A 26,893-nucleotide genomic window follows, 5' to 3' on the forward strand; every position below is an offset into this window, starting at 1 on the left:
TCTCTCTCTCTCTCTCTCTATGGCTCTCATTTGCCCTTATCGCAAACCTAATGAGGTAGAATTAATTCTTTAGTACTATTCAGGACATTGCATCTCTCTCTCTCTCTCTCTCTCTCTCTCTCTCTCTCTCTCTCTCTCTCTCTCTCTCTCTAGGAGAGCTGTTAATCAGCTCAGTGGTCTGGTTAAGCTAAGGTATACTTAACTTTTTTTCTCTCTCTCTCTGTATACACACACGCACACACCCATTTATATATACATGTATATATGTATGTATGTTTTTATGTATGTATGCATGTGTGTATACCCACACCTTATCGTTAACCTAATGAGGTAGATTTAGCACTTTAGTACTAATGAGAAGAGTACGTCTCTCGCTCTCTCTCTCTCTGTATAACACATACACATATATATACGGTATATACATATACATGTATATGTATATTATACATATATATATATACATATATTTATATATACAAATATATGTTTATGTGTGTAAGTATATATACCCACACCTTATCCTTAACCTAATAAGGTAAAATTAACACTTTAGTACTAATGAGAAGAGTGCGTCTCTCTCTCTCTCTCTCTCTCTCTCTCTCTCTCTCTCTCTCTCTCTCTCTCTCTCTCTCTCGGTTGTATTTGACGTTTTTGTAAGCTTAACGAGGCAGAGATAATTGTTCTTTGTTAATTAGGTCATTGCAGATGATAGGTACGTATGAGGGTATACCGTCGCACTTTTTTTTTTTTTTTTTTTGCAGTGACCAGACTTGATTTCGGTTGCCACGCCCAGCTAATATTATTATGAATATTTGCTCTTGGGTTTTAACCATATGCCGTAATGGTTGAGAATTGCAGTGAAGCTCTCAACAAATAATCCGAAATTATCAGTTGAAAATTGGGTAATAATCAACAGCAAAAAACAGAACGAAACTTATTATTTTTCTTTCTGTTTGCAATAGTCTACGAAATTAGATTCCTCGTTTAGTTTTGCCGTCGTCGTGTCTGGGGCCATCATGTCTCGCGTCGTTCTTTTTATAAGAATGTAGGATGAATGTACTTTTGCCTAAGCTTCGGGAGGGAGGTACGTAAGGTCCTGAAGTTGGGACTTGCTGTCTCGACCATATCTTAGATTACTCTCATTTTCGACTATACAGGTACAAGACTTAATACTGATTTCCGAAGTCCAATGATTATGCAGTAATTTTATTGGATATTTAGTTGCTTTACTTTCTCTGTGGTCTCCTATGTGAAGATTTCAATGAACAGCTTAAACGAATCAGAATATACAAAAGACAAAGAATTACACATTGGAAGTTTTAGTCCTCCATATATATATAGAGAGAGAGAGGGAGAGAGATTTTTTTTTTTTTTTTTTAGAAAATTCCACTTGGTGAAAACAGACGATTTGAAATAGTGATTTTTGGCTCTGAAGTCGAAAGTGACGATTTTATGAGACAGAGTTTTAGCTTTTTAAATTCCATAGAATTTTCCTTTTAATTGAGGTTCTGACCCCATCGTGTGTCGTGCGTATAACCGCACCTCTTTTTCCAAAGTCCTCTTTCCTGAATCATCTTCCTCATTATGTTTGATCAACTCCTCCTACTTCGTATTTTCCTTTCCACCCTCTTTTTATAATTTTTTTCCTCGTCCTTCCCATCCTCTTCCAAATCCCCTCCTCCTCCTCCTCCTCCTCCTCCTCCTCCTCCTCCACCCTTTGCATCCTATCCCTCCATTTTTATTCGTTCTCCGTTTTCTCTCTTATTTAAAATCGCATCTTCTACTTCGTCATCCTCTCGTCATCCACTGCTCCTCCTCCTGTTTCACCGTCACCTCCTCCTCCTCCTCCTCCTCCTCCTCCTCCTCCTCCTCCTCCTCCTCCTCCTCCTCCTCCTCCTCCTCCTCCTCCATGGAGCACTCCAGCCCTTTCCTCTGAGTCATAATTGTGATGGCCCGATCAGATTGTGGTTTTCCTCAAGGCGCGTGATTGATTTTTCCCGCAATTTGATGGCGTGATACCCCGGATGTGGCAATATTGACTCCATTGTTGTGCTTTTATCGCCTTTAAAAGGCGGCCCTTTGATTCTCTTGATTTATGGCTGGCTCTATTTTTCTATTTCCTTTTTTACTCCGGCTTTTATGTACTGTGATGTTCGAATCTTCAAGTCTTTTTTTTTGACAGGCGTTTAAAGTAGGAGTTAAACGATAGGTGTGATTCTTTTACTCGCTAGGATTTCTTTAAAGTTTTTTAACCGATTCATCTGACTGTTTTTCTGCTTCTTTAATATGTTTCATGTATATACAGATCCAGTTGCGTACACTTTATTTCATAAACAGCAGACGGGACCAAGAAACCTATAGCTGGATTTCGCTATCAGATGTGTTACTACTATTCGGTTGCTGATGAATAACCACATATCATTTCATACAAATTTTCTGAACGAATGTTTTAGAATAATCTGACTTTTATGGTAAGATTGCTTAAGAGTGCATCGGCTCTTGCTCATAGGGCACCCCGTAATCGCTCAGGTAAAGCATTTCTTTTGCATTTCATCACTACCATTTTGTTGAGCAATACATTTCAGACCTTGAGACCACATGCCTTGCTAGAATTGAACTAGCTGGTGATGTCTTATTTAGTAGTAGCAGCGACCTACTTTCTCATGTCACCTTAGACCTTTGTAACGCATTTTCAACAAGTTCATTACCATTAACGCTTATTAGAGATCGGGTTTTCCTTTCTAACAACTCGGGAAGATTATCATGCGATATTTTGGGACTCCTGAAGCCCCAGGAGCCATATCAGTTTAAGAACTTTGGAACTTTCTGAATTTCAGGAGTTGGAAACAGATGGTTTTCCCAAATCGCTAACGGGATTCTAACAATACTGTTACAGAAAATATTTTATAAAAATACACTAAGCGATTCCAAACAGTTTTCTTTGTAAAACACTGGAGATACTCTAAGGTAAAACACTGGGTTGATACTGGTAGCATAAGCCTAAACAATTTTTATTTATAAAAATACTGCAGATGCTCCCAGCAAACAGAGTATCTGGAACACGAGTAAGCCTTTAAATGGTTTTGCATCCTGAAGAATAGTTTGGGATTAAGTCATTTTAATTTGGCAATAAACAAGATTAACCCCTTTGAAAATTGAGGATCATTGACCAGTTTTTGTCCTCATTAATCAATATTATTTTTAAGCTGTATACAGTAATATTGTATTATCGTAATTTCAAAGGGGTGTAATTATTTAAAAATAACGAATACCACATGGAGGATTAGATAGAGATCATTTTTGTACAAGGTCATCAGAACGACAATCACGCTCATAATGTGTGGTTAATTCGACGGTCAACCTGTTTGATCAGACTTTCATTACATTTCCATCCAAATTGCAGAATTTTCTGCCTTCTTCAATGTTTCCTAAATTACTCAACTCGCCTTTTTTTTTTAAGAGGCTGGTTACTTACAACTGCACGTTTCAGTTGCTCCAATAAAAGAAAAAATACATTATCAACCTCAGAGATTAAACATATGTGCCTATAAGAACCGTGTTATTTTGGTAAACTTATGTTACTTAGATCATACATAATATTCCTGAAAACCTAAGCGATAATTTTTTTGTCTTTTCAAACTGAATTTTTTTATATGGTAAAGTCAGTGTCTTATTTTGAAATATGCCAGTTTTGTCTTAGAATAACTCAGTAAAGGCAAGCCAGCGGAACGTGTTAAGTGTTGTATGTGAATTTCTATGTGATATATCACTAGTCAATGAACACTCGTTGCGAGCCAATCAGCAGCAAAGGGGCGGAGTCTATTTACTAGATAACGTCAGTTGGGCATACAGCGACTTTCGTTTGTTTTGCAATCGATGCGTTCACCTCATCCATCTTCACCTTTCTTTATCATACTCCTTTCCCACGTCTCTCTCTCTCTCTCTCTCTCTCTCTCTCTCTCTCTCTCTCTCTCTCTCTCTCTCTCTCTCTCTCTCTCAAAACATGTAGATATAGTGCTATTTGAATATTTTCACTTACGTAATACGTCTGATCTGGAACGACTCTGCATCTGTCCCCGTTACCTTATTCCGAAATTATTTATATTTTGGATTTTTTTTATCTCTCTCTCTCTCTCTCTCTCTCTCTCTCTCTCACTCACACACACACACACACACACACACACACACACACACACACACACACACACACCCATTTGGTTTCCTCAGTTACTTTCAAAATTGTAGTTTTTCTATTTTCTTTCTTTTTTCGTGTTTTTCTGTTTTCTTTCTCTTAAATAAATATATCCTGGTTTCCCTTTTCCACTTATTAATTCATAATATCTCTCTCCCTCTCTCACACACCTGTTATGTTTCTTATTTATTTATTCATTTCCCTCTGTGTCCATCTTTAGTTCCTCGTGCTCTTTTTGCTGATGTTCTTTTTTTCTTATCTTTTTAGTTTCTCCGTATCTCAATCACTGCCAATTCTTCTTCTCTCATCTTTTTTTTCCATATTTCAGCTTTTTTTTTTTTGGTATTTTTATTGTTCTTTCCTTTTTTTTTACTCTCACATTATTCTCCTCCCCTTCTATTTCGTTTATACATGGACCATGTTCGTTATTGCCATCCAGAGGCTGTAATTATCAGTTCCTCTCGTTGCAGATGTGGCCTTCATTACCTGTGCGAGAAGAAAAAGTAAACTGTTACATCTCTCTTTCTTTCTCGCTCTGTCTCTCGATTCTTTGTTTTTGCTCCTCTGATTATTACTGTGCACGGTACATTGCATCCTGTCAATTTGAGCAACATATCATTGCCATGTTGACGGCATGCAGTCGGTCTGCTTAGATAAGCCGATTTCTTTTTCTCTCTCTCTCTCTCTCTCTCTCTCTCTCTCTCTCTCTCTCTCTCTCTCTCTCTCTCTCTCAACATATAGGTTTTTGTTGTACTTTTACGTATTTTCCGTCCAGATATACTTATTACGATATATATGATTAGGAATGATTCTTTATCCCTCTTTCTCATTGCACGCCATTGTCCTCAGGCTGGAATTTATTATACCTTTGAGTAAGTATTTATAGGAATATTTTAGAAAAATAACTGAAGGCAATGCTCTCTCTCTCTCTCTCTCTCTCTCTCTCTCTCTCTCTCTCTCTCTCTCTCTCTCTCTCTCTCTCTCTCTCTCAACATGTTGAATTTTATGTAATTTTAAGTGTATTACTGTCTAGATATACTCTTGATATATTTTTTTATGAATGATTCCGTCTTTCTCTCTTTCTCTTTTATGCCTGTTGAATTTTATTGTACCTTTGAGTACTTATTTATCAGAATATTTTAAGAAATAATTGAAAGCAATTCTCTCTCTCTCTCTCTCTCTCTCTCTCTCTCTCTCTCTCTCTCTCTCTCTCTCTCTCTCTCTCTCTCCGGCGTCATGCCCTGTGCATCTGAAAGCACGCAGCACTGTCCTTAAAAGGAAACAGTTTTTCTTGCAGCTGAATCTCTAAATATCTTCAGAGCTCTCTCTCTCTCTCTCTCTCTCTCTCTCTCTCTCTCTCTCTCTCTCTCTCTCTCTCTCTCTCTCTCTCTGGTTCCCTTTCTCTTGTTTCTTTTCGGTTCAGCAAGCACCCATCTGAGTACCCAGGTTGCAGAGGCAGAGATTATAAAAAATGTATAAACGCATTCCATTCATGCTTGCCCTTTGTGTTGTTGCTGCTGCTACTACTCCCACCCACCGTAATATTAATAATAATAAAAGTAATTAGTATCGTTCTCTTATATTTGTAACCAATGATAGTTCTTTTGTTTACCGCTGATTTTAGATTTATGCTGATTTTGTCTTGAGTACATTATTGCTTGAAGACGGAATCAACAGGAATTTTAAAAAGTGGCAAATAATTGGAACTATAAGGATATTAATAAACGTTATTTTTGAGCAAGCTTTCGAAAGCCTGGTTTGTAGATTTTAACATATCTAGGCAGCAAAATTATAATTTTTATTTTAGAATCAGTATTAGCAGTAACTGAAGCAACAGTTATAAAATAGGAGTGGTTTAAATAGCAGTAGTGGAATGATTGCTGAAAAGTTAAAAGCGGTACCTAAAAAAAAAAAAAAGTACTCCCATATGGTAATGTAATGCAATACCTTTTTTTTTTTTTTTGTTCCGTAACTGTGCAGTAAAAATCTGATGTAAAGTGGAAGCAAGGGAACACAACAGGCTTCAAGAGAGAGAGAGAGAGAGAGAGAGAGAGAGAGAGAGATGCTAATTCTCATATGCAAATACTCATGATTACATGATACCTGATTAACCCATGTAGTTAATTAGAGGATGAATAGGAAAATGATTACTCGATATTTTTCAATAGGTTCTAACTGGATTCCTCTGTGAAGCCCAAAAAGACTAACTGGTTACCGTCCCTTGACCGGTTAACCCTTCCATATTAGCTAATTGTAACCGGTTACCAGCCTCTTGATTAAAAGGAAACAGGTTATCCCTGTCCTGTGACCAAATAATAATAGTTGTCCATCTCTTCGAAACAAAAGGAAGATAAATACCCCTTCAAATTATTCCCTCGAAACTGGTCAGTCTTGATTTAGCGTTCAGAGGCTGTTGCTATTCCAGTCATGACGCATATGATTAATTCTTTTCAAATATGCTAGAAAGTTCAAAAGATGTTCGCACGTACACACACACAGAACCACTTCTAATTAGATGCATTACAAAAAGTTAGAATATTGAGGGAGAGATGCATGCGGAAGCAACACAAAAATCAGCAGATACTGCTGGATAGACAGGTAGTGAATCACATTCAATCACATTTATTATTAATTCTTGTGGTCAGAATCCCGTTTTTTTAAAACTGCTCTTACAGAAGAAATGCCAGTGACAGTAAAGGTCTTCGAATTGAAAATATTAACGAAAGTAAAACTGAAAGATTTTAATGAGAATATTTCAAGATATAACCAATTCAGACTGAGCAACTTTCTAGTTTTGTCTGTCCGTCCTCACTTTATTCTGTCCGCACTTTTTCTGTCCTCCCTCAGATCTTAAAAACTACTGAGGCTAGAGGGCTGCAAATTGTTATGTTGATCATCCACCCTCCAATCATCAAACATAACAAATTGCATTCCTCTAGCCTTAGTAGTTTTTATTTTATTTAAGGTTAAAGTTGGCCATAATGGTTCTTGGGGCAACGATATGGGATAGGCCACCACCGGGCCGAGGTTAAAGTTTCACGGACCGCGGCTCATACAGCAATTGTACCGAGACCACCGAGAGATAGATCTCTTTACGGTGGCCTAATTAATGCGCTGTAGCGGCTGTACATAAAACTTGATTGCACCGAAGAAACTTCGGCGCATTTTTTACTTGTTTCCTGTCTCTCCTTGTATTCTTCTCTTGATCTCGGCCTGCCCCCCAACCAATCGCCCAAGCTGTGAGCTCGCACCATCGCCAGCTGGTTGTTATAGAAAAGGTTATGTGGTCTGCAACCTAATCTCTACAGATTCGCGGTGAACTTGGGGACTCAACCCGTCTGGAGTCACCCCCTCAAAAGGCATATGATAAAAACAGTCAATAAATTCTCATGTGTAAAACTAGTTTTTCGATTGGAATCTTTTTGTAACAGCCTTTCTTTTCTTTATACGAGAGCATTTTTCTGTATTTTCCTTACTTTTATATACTAACGGTAAATACTTGGGTTTCTTAAAATAGCTTGATTGTATCGAATTAGTTTGGTTTATTTATAGCATCCTTCATCCACATACTAACTATGCATTACGTATAATTGTATCTAATTTTGTAAACTTTATTTGTTGAAGTAATCTTTTCATTCATTCTCTATTGGTATTCATCTTAACCTTTTTTCCCTTCAACATTCTAACTCTAAATATCTTTTGTATTTTTAACTGAACTCATTCTCTTTCTGTGCATCTTAGTATTTTTTTTGTTTACTATTCACTTCACTCTGCTAACAGCTTATACCTCGTATTTTTTTATTTCTTGCATTTTGAATGAGCCCATTAAATTTATCTTTTTGTTGGCATTCTCCCTTATGTCTTTTTTATTTATGCTTCCACATATGAAATACATTAAATTTGACCTCATCTTTTTAACCTTCATATCTGACCCCCATTTCTTTCTTTCCTTGTAGGCATGTCTTCATTTTTACGATCCTTAAATACATTTTAAGTGCATTAACCTGTCTCTGAAACTTTTTTCATTTTCTTTTTCTTTTTATTCTTCGCTTCCTTCCTGAAGCAGCGTGCTGACGACGCGAAATCTAAACAAGTCATTAGAGCGTCGCAGAAATCACCTGGATTACGACCCTTGTGATGCTTGTATCTCCGTGGATAATGTTTAGAAAGTATCACATAACAGCCGCCTCCCCTCTCTGTCTCCTCCATCCTAACCCCTTCCCCCTCCCTCCCCCTGGCAGTGCCTGCCTCTCCCGATCCTAGATCCTCGTGCCCCCAACCCTATAAAAGTAATACAGTATACTCCTTTCGAGGAGTGTCATCTCCCTCCAGGACCCTACTTCCCTAAGGACTTCCTTAGCCCCCTCCTACTATCCCCCACCCGTCTAGAGACTGTTAACCCCCATCTCCCCCATCTCATTACCTTACTCCCCAACCCCCCTCCAAAACTCGCCCCACCCCACCCCCATTCCTGCGACTATCGGTCGCCTCTCGTTGTTGTCCCGGAACGAATTGTGAATGTGTGAGGTCGTTCTGTTGTATAGAGGGGGGGGGGGAGAACCGGTGCTGGGAGGGTTAAAGGAGGAGGGGACTAAGCAAGAGGAAGGAGGCAGAAGAAGAGGGTGTTGGTGGGGGGAGGGGCCCGATTTTAACAATCTGGCATGTGAGTGTTCATTGAAGAAAGAGACTTCATAAGGGAAATCATAAGTTTTATATAATGAAAGGGAACTGTAAAGAAAAAAAAAATTGCCGAAGTTTCTCCGACGTAATCGAGTTGTCTGTGCAGCCGCTACAGCACATAATTAAGGCCACCGAAAATAGATCTATCTTTCGGTGGTCTCGATATAATGCTGTATGAGCCGCGGCCTATGAAACTTTAACCATGGCCCGGTGGTGGCCTATCCTGTATCGTTGCCAGAAGCACGAATATGGCTAACTTTAACCTTAAATAAAATAAATACTACTGGGACTAGAGGGCTGCAATTTGGTATGTTTGATGATTGGAGGGTGGATGATCAACATACCAATTTGCAGCCATCTAGCCTCAGTAGTTTTTAAGATCTGAGGGCGGAGAGAAAAAAGTGTGGATAGAATAAAGTGCGGGCGAACAGACAAAGCCGGCTCAATAGTTTTCTTTTACAGAAAACTAATAACGAGTAAAGGAAGTCGTAGATGAAGATGAAGGCTTTAAAAAAAGCAGATGAGGGCGTAAAAGAGAAAGAGGAATGGATTACTGAAAGAGGAGGGGACCCCATGAAAAGGAGAGAAAATAGGAGGCTTTCGAGAGGAGAGACGCCGTAAAATAGGATTGGCAATGTTAAAACTGTGGGAAAGCCTTTATAAAAAAGTAGAATAAAAGACCTGAGTAAGGAAATTGAAGAGACAGAAGAGGATGCTCTAACAAAAGAGGGCTGAGAGTCTTAAAAGAGAAAAGGTCTTAAAAAAGAACTAAGATTCCTAAAAGAGAAAATTTTTTTTATAGAAAAATAGATATCTTAGATTGGGAAGAGGGCCTTACAGAGAGGTGTGGGAGTCTATAAAGCGCAAGGGTCCTTTGAAATATAGCAGTGGAGCCCCAGGAGAGGAACAAGACAGTAATGGTGGGTATTGAAATGGAATTTGCCTGAAAATAGAGACTAGAAATCTTGAGTCCGTGAATGAGAGTATTAAAAGAGGAAAGTGTCATTAAGAAAAAGAGGAATAAAACCTTTTTAATAAGAATATATGTAGTCTTAAAACAAGGAAAATGTGATCGTACCTAGGGGAAAAAAAGACGACCTGTGATTATAAGAACAACAAGTAAGGGTTACTAAGCGATAAAAAGAGTGTTAAAGAAGAAATAAAGCATAAGATTAACTACTGGACTGATTAAGAAGCAATGTATTTGACTAAGTGATTAACTGACAGATCGATATAATGAAAAGATTTTTTGTGTAATATGAAGGAGAAGGAGGAAGAAAGAGAATGGAGGAGGAACGCACTACGAGGAGCAGAGGCTACTTAAAAAAAAAAAAAAGGAGGAAGGCTAAACAAAGGAGCAAAAAAAGTGAAACCAAGCAACCAAAAAGAATAAAAAAAAAAAAAAAGTCAGTGACAGACTAAAACGAAAGGAGTGGGAAAGGTCACGGACATAGGCTGAAGACTGGAAATGGTGCTAAGGCGTAATTTTGAGTAAAAAAACAAAAAATTGGGAGGGGGAGAGTGGCTGTGGGCTTAAGAAAATTCATGGAACAAACAATGTGGGCCATAGACAAGTGGCTCCCGTAGGGGGTTAGTGCCGTCAGTGCACCTCATGCGGTGCACTGTAGGCATTACTTAGGTTCTTTGCAGCAGCATCCCTTCGGCCCCTAGCTGCAACCCCTTCATTCCTTTTACTGAACCACCACCTTTCATATCCTCTTTCTACCATCTTGCTATCCACCCCCTCCTAACAGTTGTTTCATAGTGCAACTGCGAGGTTTTCCTCCTGTTACACCTTTCAAACCGTCTTACTGTCAGTTTCCCTTCCAGCGCTAAATGGATTCATAGGTCCCAGCGCTAGGCTTTTGGCCGAAATTCTAAATTCCATTCCATAGGCAAGTGGCGTCTCAGTTCTGGAGTTTGTTATTGTTGGTGCTAGATTAAACCAGCCATGAGCTAGCATGACCCCTGTCACCTACAGCAGCCCATAACGTTTACCCTTTGTTGTGTTGTTGATAGGTGTAAGGCGCAGGTTCCTAGTCACGTAAGGACCACCACGAGTTCCAGGTACTGAAAAAAAGGCAACAATTTGTGAGACAAATCTGTAGGAGAAAAACAGGTGCGTCAGAAGCCAGACTAATGAGAAAGAATGTACGGCCAGGTATGTTATAAGTAACAGGCATACACATGTACCCAAAGAGACAGAATTAAGCTCCTACCATGTCTCGGTGGACAGTTAAACGGGTAATTAAACTCTCGTATGTTTAACAGAATGGAAGGGTGGGCAGGCGTACAGCTCAAGATAAGCTCAAGTTGACAGTAAGAGAGAGAGAGAGAAAGAAGCAAGACAAACGGACTGAAACGGAAGGAAGAGGAAAAAGAGAAAACAAGAGAATTAAAGCGGATAAGACGTAGAAAGAAGAATCAGAAATATGAGAAAAGAAGAGAGTAATGGAGAAAACATAGAGATAGTGGAATCGAATCGGAGGAGAAACAGGAGAGTTGCTATAAATAAATATACATTATATATATATGTGTGTATATATATATATATATATATATATATATATATATATATATATATATATATATATATATATATATATATATATTACACTACCCAGTCATTTTTTGTTCAGTCATATATATCTATTTATATATATATATATATATATATATATATATATATATATATATATATATGTGTGTGTGTGTGTGTGTGTGTGTGTGTGTGTGTGTGTGTGTGTGTGTGTGTGTGAGAGAGAGAGAGAGGGAAAAAAAAGAATTAATTACTTCACCAATTTAAGTGTTATGTAAAAAAATTCTAGAGCTCTTAGAAAAATCGCACAGACCATTCTTGATTTGAGCCTTTAATAATCTTGTGTAAATAAGGCAAACGCAGTAATGCAGACAATAATCTTAATCCGGTAGAAGGAGTCAACAAACAAAAATATAATGATGTAATTATAATCGAAATAAAAGAATATACTGCTTTCAAAATTCAGGCGATAATCGATGTCATGAAAGAGCGCGTTTAGAGGTGAGTAGAATTTAAAAAAAAAAAAAAAGACTTGGGAAATAAAAGTAATAAAGAAAAAATGTTTTCAAAGCGTAGATATTGATTTAGAGTATGTATGCGAGTAATATGATCGAAGTTATGTAGTCAAGGCATGCTTAGACGTTAAAAGTGATTATAGTTCATTTTTTGTTTTCATTAAATTCTTTGAATGTTAGAAAAAAACACTTTACATCATGGTGCAGTCCAAGGGATGTTAAACAATTTGGACTACAAGTACATTTGGGTACAAAGAATGTTTTCGTCATACTGAGAAGCGAATTCTCTCTCTCTCTCTCTCTCTCTCTCTCTCTCTCTCTCTCTCTCTCTCTCTCTCTCTCTCTCTCGTCCAATATACCTTATTGTTAAAGCTCAAGTTTAATCATCATGAAAATATTAAATAAATTGTTTTGGTTTTACACATAATCATAAGTGGCGTTTGATACATTTTTCATCGTTAAGTATTCTTATTGTAAAAGCTCCAGTTTAATCATCATGAAAATATCAAATAAATTGTTATGGTTTTACACACATAATCATAAGTGGTGTTTGATACATATTTTGTATCCTAAGTGTTAGGTGGAGAGGGAGAAGAGGGAGAGAGGAAAAACAAAATATTCAGTAGATTGAGACTTGAAAGATGGCAATTGTATTCGGAAGTAAGATACAGAATATATGAAACTAGGATGTAGAGTGCAAGTGTACACCTCAGGATGTGCACGTCCATCATGGAGGGTCATGCTCACTTGTGCAACGGTTGCAAGGTACATTCTAGGCAAGCACCCGTAGCAGTTTTTTTTTTATTGTTTCAGGTTGCCTGTATGTAATATACTTTCTGTTTTGCATACATTGGGATTAACAACATTTCGCACATATATTTTATCCTAGGAACATGATTTGTATTCTTTTTCGGGGATCAGTTTCTGGGAAGTATGTAATTTGAGACGAGGTTAATTATCATGCATCGCTATCATTTCCCTGTAAGCGTATTGCAACTACATCAAAAGGCGTGTCCAGTCTTTAACTTAAGGTAAAAAAAACGCTATAGAGTCTTTTCCATGCTGTCAGACTACCCACACTTTAGCCTCTCCTCTTCATAACTTCCCTTAATGATGGACAGTAAATGAAATGGAAGAGAGAGAAAGAAAAAAAATCAATAAAGTACTCCTTCTTCTCTGGTTATGAATATATCTCAATAAATTAATCTTTACGGCATATTACCATGTAGATCCCAGATGCGAGAATGCGTTATGGGCTTCGTGTATTCTTTTTATGGTTCGCAGAATGGCCTGTTGTCTATAAAGAACGATTGAGGGTGGATAAAGAATTGACTTGTTGCAGCATTTGAGGTATCAGTATATCTCGCAGTGCGCCAATAAACCTTAACAAGAAACCGATACGAAGGCGCTCACAGGTAACATACCGTAAAATGATAATTAACTCACTATAGGGTCAATCTGCATGTTCTGTTCTGCGGTTAATATTTGGGATTCTTATTTATGTGGCGGTATTTTGGTATTAACCAGAAGGCGAATTCTTTGATTCCTGTTGCAGAAGACGTTGTAAAATTTTAATTAGATCGTTTTTATTTTTTATTTTCAAATGTCGAAGCCGCAATGGTATTTCTATATGCCGGTCACATCAGCTGTGCGGTGTATCTGCATATAAAGTCTGGGCCTCAAGTTTTCTAGGTTGCATTTTTATGAATTATTTTATTATTGAAGCAACTTCGTAAAATGCAAATCTCAAATTCTTTCAGCTCTCTCCGTAAACTCTGTAAGTCGCAGATCATAGAAATTACCGAATGAAAATATTTGTATACTGGAAAAATGTGCAGGTAATAATTTGATCTTGAAATTTTAGAATTATGTTGTATATAACTGTGCAACCTATAGATATTTCGACGACTTCATAAAACATGGAAAGGGAAATACATTTTAAAAACATTAATGAATGTGAAATAAGAAATCTCTCCAAATTCCAACGAAAATTTAAGCTTTTAGATCATTTTATGGTATTTGCTCGTAAGAATTTATTATGGAATTTTAAGCGAGAATCAAGTCGAGACGTTAAAGGAAAACTGATAAAGAGTTTTTTATGAAAAATAATGTGGATTTTTGAAAATTTACAGCATTTGTAAATTTTTTAAGGGTATTGATTGAAATTTTAAGAATTTGGAAATGGATTTTGTTGTAAATTTTTCAGTGAAAACTGAATTTTGAATTTTTAAGAAAAAATTTCATAAAAATTTAGAAGATAAATTACAATAGTAATAAAGGAAAATTGCTCACTGTAAAAGGGGAAATTATTACTGAATATGTAGAAGAAAAATTGTTGTTACATATGTAGGAAGACCATTTCTTTTTATATTTAGTCCAGAATGATATTGTTAATGAATTATATCAGAGTAAAATGATAGACATTGTAGTAGAAAATTATGGCTGAATATGTAAGGTAGCTTAAAAACTATTTTTGGAAAATTTATTGATGGGCGAAATTGCCAGGAAAAACAGTTGTAGAAATTCCAGGGGCCAAGTCGACAGCGTCATGGATTCCGAAACCAGAGAACGTCAGTTCGAGTCTTCAACTTAAGTGTCCAGATAAGGAAGGTGGAAGGGTGAGTCTTGCCGTCAGCCTAACCTTAAGCGATAAGCGAAGGAGGTATAGCCTGTGATTAAGGCTCCATCTAAATAAATCATTCAGTACCGACAGTTGCAAGCAATGTGATTTATAGTTGCAATAATGGGTGAAAATGAGGCTCTAGCATTGTATAATACAATGTCTGTTGGCTTTCGGAGTGAGCGAGTGAGATAGGGAAAAATCATTGAATTCGTGATTGGGATTTTTGGAAATTATGGAATTTACACCTAAATATTATCGTTATTTCTTTCTTCTTACAATTCATTGAGGTAACTGTATATATACATACATACATACATACATACATACATACATACATACATACATACATACATACATACATATATATATGTATGAATGTTTGTGGTGTGTCTGTGCGTGTGTGCATTTATATGTAAATATATGTATGTTTAATAAAAATGTTATATGTTAATTTTACAATTATATCAGTAAATTTTAATACCTGATATAATCGTGGGTTTTTATTTTACAACAATTTACTCACGACATTTTGATTTTTTAGCAAAAAAAAAAACCTGTTATTTTGTTTCTGGGAGTAGAACCTTCATAACTCCTCACACTTATCTCTTTAGGTTTGTATGTCTTCCTTATTATTAAAGCCCCTTAACAGAATCAGAAACTTATTTACCCTCTTATGTTTGGTCAGAGAGTTAAAACAAAAATACTGCTGCCACCTTTGACCCCGTCTGATTCGGTAATAGCCGTGACGTTGGTGTATTCACCTTTTTAAATAGAAAGTTTTTTCTTGCAAAAATATATTCTATCCAAGGAATCGCCATAAAATGATGCTTATCAATTGCAGCATCATAAATTTCATCAAAAAGGGCCTTGATATTTAACGTGATGTTGATAGTTTAGCCTTTTTAATAAAGTTTTTTTTTATTGCTGAAAAGATATTTATCAAAAGAATTAGTGAACTAATTATATCAGTGAAATTATTTGGTATGGTGTTTTAGGGTATATAAAAACAAGAAGGAACTTTGCTGCCTTCTCTTTTTAAGAAGTGTGGAGCCTCCCGCGTTTTGTAAAGTTTGTCTGCGTAGCATATCTGATAATTTAAAAGTAAATTACTGAAAGAATATTGGCCATTACTGTTATGTAACTGTCAGCGAGATGCGTTGCATCGGCTTCCCTCTCTCTGTTTCTCTTCTTAGAGAGAAACCACGCATTATTCTCTCTCTCTCTCTCTCTCTCTCTCTCTCTCTCTCTCTCTCTCTCTCTCTCTCTACTAGTGTATTTGAACCTCTGCAATGTACTCTCGCTACCTCCTGGGTTCTCAACATCAGAATAAGAATGTTTCAAGGCCCATCAAGACGTTTTATGAGCAACCGTCTCAAAAGAGGATTTCGTCTTTGGCTTTTCTCACGTGTGTAAATAAGTTAATGCGACGCCAGATTATTCTCCTTAATCAGTCAGTCAAGACAAGCTAATGCGCCCAAATCAGAATAATGTGGAACTCGTGTTATCCCGCAGCTCTTTTCAATCGCTTAAACAATTTCATCAGAAGCTGAAAAGAAAAAATCGTTTGGAATTCTTTACAAGTCACAGGCAGGAATATTGACCATGAATTTTCCTGTCAAATATTAGTATCGTTTGTTTTAGTGTAGCTCTAAAAATGGCATTACGACTACAACGTTAATCATATTTTACATGAAAGGTGAGGTATTTAGATCCATGCCCAAGATCCCTAAACCTCCCCCTCCCTTCTCTCCAGATGGCCATCACATAGGTTATATGCTTAATGTGTCTAGCTTTCGGCAATGGCCGCTCATCCACGTATTTGTTATTATCATTATTTAGTACTTTTACCTTACGGTGATAAGAATATAGATCAAAATTCCTCAGAAGTATACAGTATATCTAAAATTCAACTATAACAATGAAGCCTTAATGAACGTGATCAGTTTGCCTCTTCATCTTCCATGTATATCAACAGATAAAACTTTTGATGGACTTTTTAACTATTATTATTATTATTATTATTATTATTATTATTATTATTATTATTATTATTATTATTATTATTATTATTATTATTATTACGTAACATTCACCATACGTCTTTAAAACGAAAGAAGGCGTGCATCGAGAAATACAGTAAAAGAAGGTATCGTGTAAAGTGTTCAGTACCCAGAAGCTATTTTTCCTTACCCAGGTGATTCTGGAAGCCCTAAGAGACCATAAACATGCCCTCGGTTCAAATGCCGGAAACGGGTCACCATCAAGGTCAGGTCATACAAGCACGAAGGAGCACGCGGAGGGGACTCCGAAAAAAGAGGAGTGTAAAGAAAATAAGGATAATCCAAATTTATGGGTCATAATAGTGGGTATGTTAGGTGAGCTCTCCGCATTAGGTCGGGGCTATAAGTGGGCATAAATGTTCAAATATAACAATATTTGGTGACCCCCAAGTGTTCAAATACTCTCGCAAGCTGAGCTTCGACAGTAGGCAATGAAACCACGACCGTAATAAAGTTCAATCAGATGGTGGTAGGAGTAGTAGTAGTAGTAGTAGTAGTAGTGGTAGCAGTAAGCTAAGAGAGTGCAGTCATGCGGTAATAGCATCAGTTGTAGTAGGCATGGGAGTAGTAGCCGTGAAAATAACAATGCTCTTGTAATATTGAGTAGGTTGTTAAAAGACATTTTCTGATCATTATACCAGTCTTTTAAGAAGGGTGAGCTACAGAGGAAAGTATTGCAGCAGTTGCTATATATTATCTCTCTCTCTCTCTCTCTCTCTCTCTCTCTCTCTCTCTCTCTCTCTCTTCTCTCTCTCTCTCTCTCTCTCTCTATGTATGCATGCATGCACGGACGAATAATCAAATTTATATAATTAAATGCGTGTATATATTACAGTACTCCATTTCTCTAATTAGAGTTTAGACGTTAACTCATAGTTTTTGTTGCCTAACAGCATGACACCGATGAGGAGAGAGAGAGAGAGAGAGAGAGAGAGAGAGAGAGAGAGAGAGAGAGAGAGAGAGAGAGAGAGAGAGAGAGATTCCTCCTGAAAAAATCAAAACCTCTGAAACGAATTCAAATGCTTATCACAGCAAGATGCCTCGTTATTTACAGCATTAACGCACCTCGCAGATTAGCTTATGGCGTTCGTTCCCTGCTTACCTGTTCTGGCCCGGTTCATTTTGCTGTGCGACCCCTCGATCATTATCTATTGCTTTGACTTTTATGACGTTATTATTTTTCCTATTTTATTCCTTTTTTTCATTTTTAATCATTTTTATATTTTTCCTACCTTTGTTTCGGTATGCAGTTATTGATGGTTTTTTTTTCATTTATACTGTCCGTCTTTCTTTATTTTATCAGCCTTTGTTGTATTTCGTATTGTTTTATCATTTCTTTTTCAGTCTTCCTTTTATCTAACTCTTCTTTATGGTGCTATTATTTTTTTTATTTCGTCTCTTACTCTTATTTTCATTTTTCTCTTTTATTTTATTTTTTCCGTGACTACCAGCAGTTTTTATTTTATTTTAAAAAATGTATTTTTTATTTTAAGGTGTTGTCACTTCAGTGCAGTTTCAACAAAACAACAGCAAGTGGGTAAGTGTTACTATATCCTGTTATTATTTGATATAGTACTTGATCAGTAGTAATTTACTGAGCTCGAATTCGTAATTATTACTTATTTTGGATGTTAATGTAAGCTTACACATGGGTAAGTTTTCAAGGTATTTTTCTCACGAATTTATGATTAATATCTATTACTGATGTTTATCTAAGACCATATATAAATAAGTAATAATTAAGGCTTATTTTCAAGTCGTTCTCTTGGATTAGAATTCATAAATATCTCCTGTTCTGCTCAGGCCGTCTGAAGTCGCTCAAGCGTAATTGACAATGATTAGGTATTAATGTTTTGAAGGCGATTTTTTAACTCTCTTTTATTTTCTGTTGCGAATGTTTATCTAATATTAAGTTTTAAAGGTAATGGTTTAACTTTCCTTTGTTTTCTGGTATGTACGAGTATGTTTATCTGGTGTTAATGTTTTGAAGGGAATGTTTCTAAGTTTCTTTTATTTTCTGTTACGAATGTTTGTCTATTATTAATGTTTTGAAGGGAATGTTTATTAACTTTCTTTTATTTTCTGTTACGAACGTTTATCTATTATTGATGTTTTGAAGGATGGTTTTAATTGTCTTTTGTTTTCTGGTACATATGTTTATCTAATATTAATGTTGTGAAGGAATGGTTTATCTAATGTTAATGTTTTGAAGGTAATGTTTTAACTTTTATTTTCTGTTACGAATGTTTATCTAGAATTAATGTTTTGAAGGTATGTTTTTAAACTTTCCTTTGTTTTCTGGGACGTAAGTTTGTCTGTTATTAATGTTTTGAAGGGAATGTTTTTAACTTTCTTTTGTTTTCTGCTACGAATGTTTATCAAATATAAAACATGACTAGCTTATGATTATGGACTGATACATTCAGGTTTATGTATTTCGCTTTATTTCTTTATTATTACTTATTGTGAATGTTACTGTAAGTTCATCTCTAGGCAGATAGAAATTATGTTGTTTTATTTTAATTCTTTTTTTTACTTAAAATATTTTTTTATTTTAATTCTTTTTTTTTACTTAAAATATTATTATCTATTCGTAGTAGTTATTCTACAAATGCTCATATGATTCAAAGACTAACTATACTGAAATTACAAGTGAATTATTCACATAGATTTAAAAAAAAATTCTATTTTTATTCGATTAGGTTATCAGTTTATCAGTTTTTTAAATCTTTAGGCGCACAGAGATTGTCAGTTTAGTTACTATTTTATTTTTTGCTATTGTTTACTGGTCGTAGTATTTTAGTAATTATGTTAATTGACTCTAATATTAACTATAAATGAGAATGACCCGTTTCGGTCCCCGTAGCTGCTGGTAAGTTAATTATTTATCACAACACCACGTTATAGTGTTCTGTAATCATATTACGTCACGTCTTACGTTGCATTTTGTTGTACTATCGCCTTCTTTATGAAATATGTCACGATTGTTACCCACTGAATCACATGTTACACGAAGCATACAAGAAATCTCGACCCATCCTTAGTTTCCGTGGCTTTGAAATTTCGGCCTGGAACTGCGCGAACCGCTGGGCTACTAGAATGACGGTAGAAATGCAAATTAACACGTTTTGAGAGTCATACTCACAAAAACACAAAAAAATACGCGTTTTCAGAGCCTTACTCACAAAAAAAAAAAAATTAACGCATTTTCAGGGTCGTGCTCACAAAAAAAATGAACGCGTTTTCAGTCATATATATATAAAAAATACGCGTTTTCAATCTTACTCACATAAAAACATTAACGCGTTTTCAGAGTCATACTCACAAAAAATAACGCATTTTCAGTCATACTCTAAAAAAAATAACGCGTTTTCAATGTCATACTCACAAAAAAATTAACGCGTTTTCAGTCATATTCACAAAAATAAATGCGTTTTCAGTCATACTCACAAAAAAAAACGCGTTTTCAGCCATACTCACAAAAATAAACAACGCGTTTTCAGAGTCATACTCACAAAAATAAACAACGCGTTTTCAGAGTCATACTCACAAAAATAAATAACGCGTTTTCAGTCATATGCACAAAAATAAATAACGCGTTTTCAGTCATACTTAAAAAAGAATAACGCGTTTTCAAAGTCATACTCACAAAAAAATTAATGAGTTTTCAGAGTCATACTCACGGAAAAAAAAAGTCAGTCGACCCACCTTAATTTTAAACAGTTAAGACAGTCAGTCGAAAAATGTGTTGGCGGGTTCAGTCATCTCGAGGCCAGGGCGCTGCCGATGTTGTCATAAAGGTTTTTTTTTTAGCATCGACGAACAGCAACAGCAACAACGGCACCAACAATTATAATAAAAATATCTAAAGGACGCTCGTCACTACAAAGCCCAAGATCCAAATGCAAAATATGAAGCAATTTTGACATCCGAATCAGCATTCGAACCCGAATCCGGAGTATCAGAACGACGTCACGTTACCCCACTGACCGCGAGAGGAATTAAATAACAATAAAAATAATTACACACTTGGCTACGATGAAGAGAATGGGTCTGTTTCAACTCTAATAAATGTATCTGAATTCGACAGGTTTATATATATATATATATATATATATATATATATATATATATATATATATATATATATATATATATATATATATATATATATATATATATATATATATATATATATATATATATGACATGTATAGAGAGAGAGAGAGAGAGAGAGAGGACGTTCTAGAAGTGCTGTAGCTATTTTGTCTTCTCGGCGCCCATATATTTGCTTGAGCTAATGTTAAATCTTAGGGAAATTCAGCCAGGTTTTGAAAGATGAGCTCGTTTCTAATCCTAAAATATTGATGGATAAACTATTTGACGGATATATAACGCCTGACTCGAGTGCAGTACAGATCAGCTCGAAATATATTGACATCATGTATAAACAGAAATCATGTGAAAAATTTTGTATTATACTTTTTTTTTTACTGATTTCTATTCTTTCTTTTTTTTGTGGAGGATCTTCAGCATGGGCATATGGGGAGTTCCGGAGCTTTCATACCATCAGCGTGCTCCTATCGTGTTCTCAGTCACTGAGCCCCGTTAAATTGTCAGTTATTCAGAATCAAAACCATGACAGGAATAGGAAACATATGAGCAATGACAATCTAAACTCACCCGTGGATTATTACAGTGCAATTCATTTTCTGCATGTTGCGTCATTTTGCAAAGGCATAAACAAGAACATATGCTGTTAATACCTTGCCTTGTCATCCATTTGTCAGACGCCGGTCATTGTGATGTTTACGCTGCTGACTAATAATTAGCAAAGCTTTAATCTCGACGCTTACAAAGTAACGAGACGCAGATTTGTGAATTTTTTACTCTCCCTTTTATTTAATTTGTAAGTGGTTATTAGTATGTATTTCGATAGCTATCGTACTACCGTTGTCCTTCTAATACCACTTCTAGTGCTTAAAGCTTTAATTTATCAACTGTTTTATTCTCAGAACATTGAGAGTAATTAATTTTTATTTTTCACATTATTGTGTGGTTCGAAAATATTTTAGAGTAGCTGTTATGATTTGATTAAATTTTATACCTTGATGGCATTTAATACTTATGCTTTCTTATGTAATTGTGCCGTTCGAAAATACATTAGTATAGCTGTGCTTGATTTATATGAATGTTACAACCGGAAAATCTGTTTAGCAATAGATATTTGGTTAATATAAGTAACATCAGACAGTCGTTCTTTTTCAACCCCACTGCCCTTGTTGTGCGTGCCTCCAGAATATAATGCTTAATCAACCAATCAATCTTTATTAGCGAACAGAGTTCGCAGAATTGGGCACCGTCCCCTAGTGCAGACCCATTCTCCCCCGACGAGTTATTACGGGTTCTTGACTCTCTGCTATTCCTGCCCATATTTACTGGACAGATGACTCCTAATGAGGACCTCTCTTATAAGATTATGGCTCTTTTACAACACAGTAACGGCGCTACTTACCACCAACTTCAAGCATTAACCCTTCTCTTTCTTGACATCTGGTGCTGATTGAAACTGACAACGCATTTACATACTTTCTTCACCGGGCGTCGTGAAGGCAGGTGCCAAGTAGCGCTTTCCTTGCATATGGGTCGGTTTGTATGGATGATCGTTGTAAGTGTGACGACTGTTTATTGTAGCAAATGAATCCTTCATCGTTTTGAACTGCGTCATTTCTTCCTATATTTGTTCTGTAAAATCCCCATTGCTTGGATTACACGATTTATTGAGTTTTGTTTTTCTGCTGCTAAATAATAGTTAAAATCTAGTTCCTGTTTCTCTTTATACTGCCTCTTACAGATTTTTATCATTAAGGGGTTGGCTTATCGTTTCCTTTATTATTGGGCCCCGGCTTTTTCTTTCTCCCGTGTTGTATATATCTTTCTTCCATCGTGTGTATTATACTTACTGGTCTGTTCTTTGCTCGTCATTAGGAGTTGAGAATTAAAAGAAAAACTTTTCAGACTAGCTAGGCGTGTTCTTTAACCACACCTCCCCTTTCCTTCTATTTCTTGTCTTTATCGGACTGTCGGATCTGGGTTATAAGGACATAAATTTGCCCAACTCATAGGATGGGATTCATGGTTATTAATAATAAAAAAAGATTTCTTCCAGTTACGTCCGAAACGAAGCGGCCGTTTTTTTCCAACCCCATTCATTTTCTTTTCCGTTTCTGTATTACTGATTAGGTTGAGATAAAAATTAATGTTAGTTTGCCGGGTCCTTCATCCATTAACTTTCATCTATGAAAGTTAAAGGATTATATAAAAATAACTTCAGATTGTGCCTCAGAAATACGTTGTTCCTTTGCACTAATTTTAATTCCCCTTCTGTATCTTGCTTTTACGTGGCCTCAGCCATAAGTTCATTAGATTGCCTTGCCGTGTTGGCCTGCGAATTAAAGTGAATTATAAGAACTCATCTCGCCTTGAAACGGGCTTGTTCTTGGCATCAGAGAAAAATATCCCGGCTCTGTTCTTGCAAGGTTTCCGTGACGGCGCTCATGACGCAGCGGAATCGGGCGGCGAATTGTTAGCGGAGGAATGTGGGATATGCTACTTGAGTGCATGTGTCTCCTCCTGCGCCTCCGAAGCTGTCTTCCCTTTCCTCCCCCCCGCCGAGGCCATCATAACGCTTTTACGAGCTTTCCTTCCTGTGTTAACGCTCGGTTTAATTGGTCAACAGCTTCGGCGCGGTTTGCCTACCGGGAGGTGTCTGGCTGCTCTGTTTTTGCAAAGCTAAGAAACATGCCTAATCACACGTACACACACCCCCAAACACACACACACACACACACACACACACACATATATATATATATATATATATATATATATATATATATATATATATATATATATATATATATATATATATATATATATATATATATATATATATTTATAAAGGGCTGCACGAAGGAACTGTAAAGTAATACACAAAGTATATGAAGAACTGCTGTGGTAAGATATTTCGAAGCGGTATGAAAGTTAGCGCAGGCGAAAGGATGGATCAGTATATTGATATGGTTTAATCGTGTGGGAAGAATGGGGATAATAGGCTAGAGAAAATGTGTATAACTCAAAAATGTTGAGTGGGAGAAGTGGAACAAGGCCTAGGAACCCTGCATAGATGGTGCGAATGAGGTATTGGATAAGAAAGCCCTTGTTGTCCGGGAATTGCGAATGTGATACAAGATAGGCGTAAATGACAATATATTGTGAGTAATGGGTTCAATAGGCTTCTGATGAACCTTCTGAGTAGGTGAACCATATGGCTAATGTTATGGAAGTTTTCTCCACAAATAACATATTCACGATTCGGCAGTAAAGTAATTCCCTGCTGGAGACATGAATTAATACATTTTTATACATTTATTAATTTACTAATTTATCTTTTGTTGTTTAATAAGCGAGATCTCTTCTTTCTGTATTCCCCTCTACCTCCTCTTACTTCTTCCTAACAAATCCCATATTCTTTGGAAGCTTAAATTTCAAGTCAGTGGCCCTTGTGGTCTTGTTCCCTATTCGGGCTTGTTCCATATGAATAGGGTTTCATCCTCTGAATAATAATAATAATAATAAAATTTTTCCAAAATGTTTTCCCCTTAGGGTGGCTCCAGATGATATCGACCTACTGGGCCTAAGAAAGTTTTTTTTTTTTTAATAAGGGTGCTAGTCGCATGGCATTCTGAGGTCTAGCAGTGGACCACCACGGTCAGTTAGCACCGTTTATTAATTCACTGTTTAGGTCTAAAAGGGGGCAAATGATTTCTTGAGGGAACATACCCATTAACATTTTCCAACACAGGATCGATGTTGGGTCTCTTCATATTGATTATTTATGGTCATTTGCTGTGTGTAGCGAGGTTTGGAAAATTATGTTGATATTATACTGTATGTACAGTCATACATACGTACATATATATATATATATATATATATATATATATATATATATATATATATATATATATATATATATATAATGTGTGTGTGTTTGTATGTTTGTTTATATATATATATATATATATATATATATATTCTTATTTCAGAGGAGGCTAAGCCAAACAGTCTTATAGTAGGATGTATGGATAGGAAGAACAGTCAGCTCATCATTGACATATTTATTAGTAGCTGCGCTTCGGGATCACCCATATCCCATCTTTTCTGGCAAAAAAACATACAAAAAACACTAATTAAATCTTACAACAGATCTTACAAAATTTAAATGCTTTAAAGACTGAAAATGACAATAATAAAACAAGGAATAGAATACCTTCAGTAGTAAAGTCCAGAGGATGAAAGTTTGGTGAGAGTAAACGAGGTTAGGAAGCAAACAGGAATAGGGGAAGGGTACTAGGCTATGTATAAGGGGGTTGAAGTTAAATGATTAATTATTGAGCGATGGAACAATTTTCTTGATAACCAAGGATTCTAAAATATTAAAGAGGCGTTCCTTCTGCGTCTTGGTCACTATTTCAAAATTTTTATAGTTTTTATAGTTAATTTTTATAGTTCCTGTGCATTTAATTTCAAACTAAATTCCTTAACCACCTTTATCCATAGAGCCCTTTCACTTTCTTCTGATTGGTCCTCCTGTCATAACGAAATTTCCTTCTTACAAAAATATTTTCAACAAAATTGTTTTCCATTGTCTTTATTCCAACATAAAATAGAGGACATTTTAAATAACCATTTTAGCCCTCCTTCTCCTTCCTTCGATGTTCCCAAATTAGAATACTACTTTTCCTTCCCTTTTGTATATAATAGTGATTCTTTTCGATATCTGAAGCAGATTATAACCAAACACTTCCCAGCTGTCAAGGTCAACATAATTTTGAAGAACCCCAAAAGTCTTGGTAGGCTTTTTAGACACAAGGAGCGACTCCCTCCATTGATGCAGTCGGGCGTGGTGTACAAGTATACTTGCTGTTGCAGTCCCCAACAGATTTATGTCGGCAGTACGCGCCGGTTGCTCAAAGTGAGGGCAGATTGCCACAGTGGATTGAACTATCGTGCTGGTCTTAGGCTAGCGAAACCTGAAATGTCCAACATTGGGAATCATTCATTAATTTGTAAAAACCCAATAAACTATAAAAAATTTTGAAATAGTGACCAAGACGCAGAAGGAACGCCTCCTTAATACTTTAGAATCCTTGGTTATCAAGAAAATTGTTCCATCGCTCAATAATCATTTAACTTCAACACCCTTACACATAGCCTAGTACCCCTCCCCTATTCCTGTTTACTTCCTAACCTTGTTTACTCTTATCAAACTTTCATCCTCTGGACTTTACTACTGAAGGTATTCCATTCCTTGTTTCATCATTGTCATTTTCAGTCTTTAAAGCATTTTAATTTTGTAAGCTCTGTTTTAAGTTTTAATTAGTGTTTTTTGTATCTTTTTAGCCAGAAAAGATGGGATATGGGTGATCCCGAAGCGCAGCTACTAATAAATATGTCAATGATGTGCTGACTGTTCTTCCTATCCATACATCCTACTATATATATATATATATATATATATATATATATATATATATATATATATATATATGTATATAATTATATATATATATATATATATATATATATATATATATACTTATATACATACTATATATATATATATATATATATATATATATATATATATATATATATATATATATATAATTATATACATATATATATATATATATATATATATATATATATATATATATATATATATATATATATATATATATATATATATATGTATATATATGAGCATTACTTAAGAAATTTCGTATCCACAGATGTGTACGTTCTTACATGATTGTGCAGTATTAAGAAGTGGCTGCGTATATATCCGTGTGCATACACATAAGCTTATGTCAGCATACATTTCTGAAAAGCCGCGTAGTCGCATTGCATACCTTAGATGAGCTCAACTCTGCTCACATCTGCAACGGGTCAGGTCAGCATTTTTTCGGAATAACTGTGCAAAAATGTTGTCCACTTCACTCGTGATAGAAAAGTGCTTCGCTTGAAATATTTCGTGTTATATTTTGATTTTGGTATTTTTATGTGGAATTGTTTTTTTTTTTTTTTTTTTTTTGCTGGCTTTCGTGTTTCACTAATATTGATGTAGCTGGTTTGGATTATTATAATCATTATTCCAGTTTGCCAACTGCGTGTCGCAAGCTGTTATTATTATTATTATTATTATTATTATTATTATTA

At 35.8% G+C, this 26,893-nt stretch overlaps 1 protein-coding gene across 1 annotated transcript in view; it reads left to right on the forward strand.

The window, feature by feature from the left end:
• The window catches only part of LOC136825491 (peptidyl-prolyl cis-trans isomerase 1-like), a 383,360-nt gene that overhangs the window by 182,498 nt on the left and 173,969 nt on the right, over window positions 1–26,893 (forward strand). Inside the window, exon 5 of the mRNA XM_067082038.1 lies at window positions 18,103–18,146. Within this exon, the coding sequence (XP_066938139.1) occupies window positions 18,103–18,146 (44 nt within the window). The remainder of the gene's footprint in view (window positions 1–18,102; window positions 18,147–26,893) is intronic.

This window comes from Macrobrachium rosenbergii, chromosome 37 (assembly GCF_040412425.1).
Source record: "Macrobrachium rosenbergii isolate ZJJX-2024 chromosome 37, ASM4041242v1, whole genome shotgun sequence".
In the NCBI taxonomy this organism is placed as follows: domain Eukaryota; kingdom Metazoa; phylum Arthropoda; class Malacostraca; order Decapoda; family Palaemonidae; genus Macrobrachium; species Macrobrachium rosenbergii.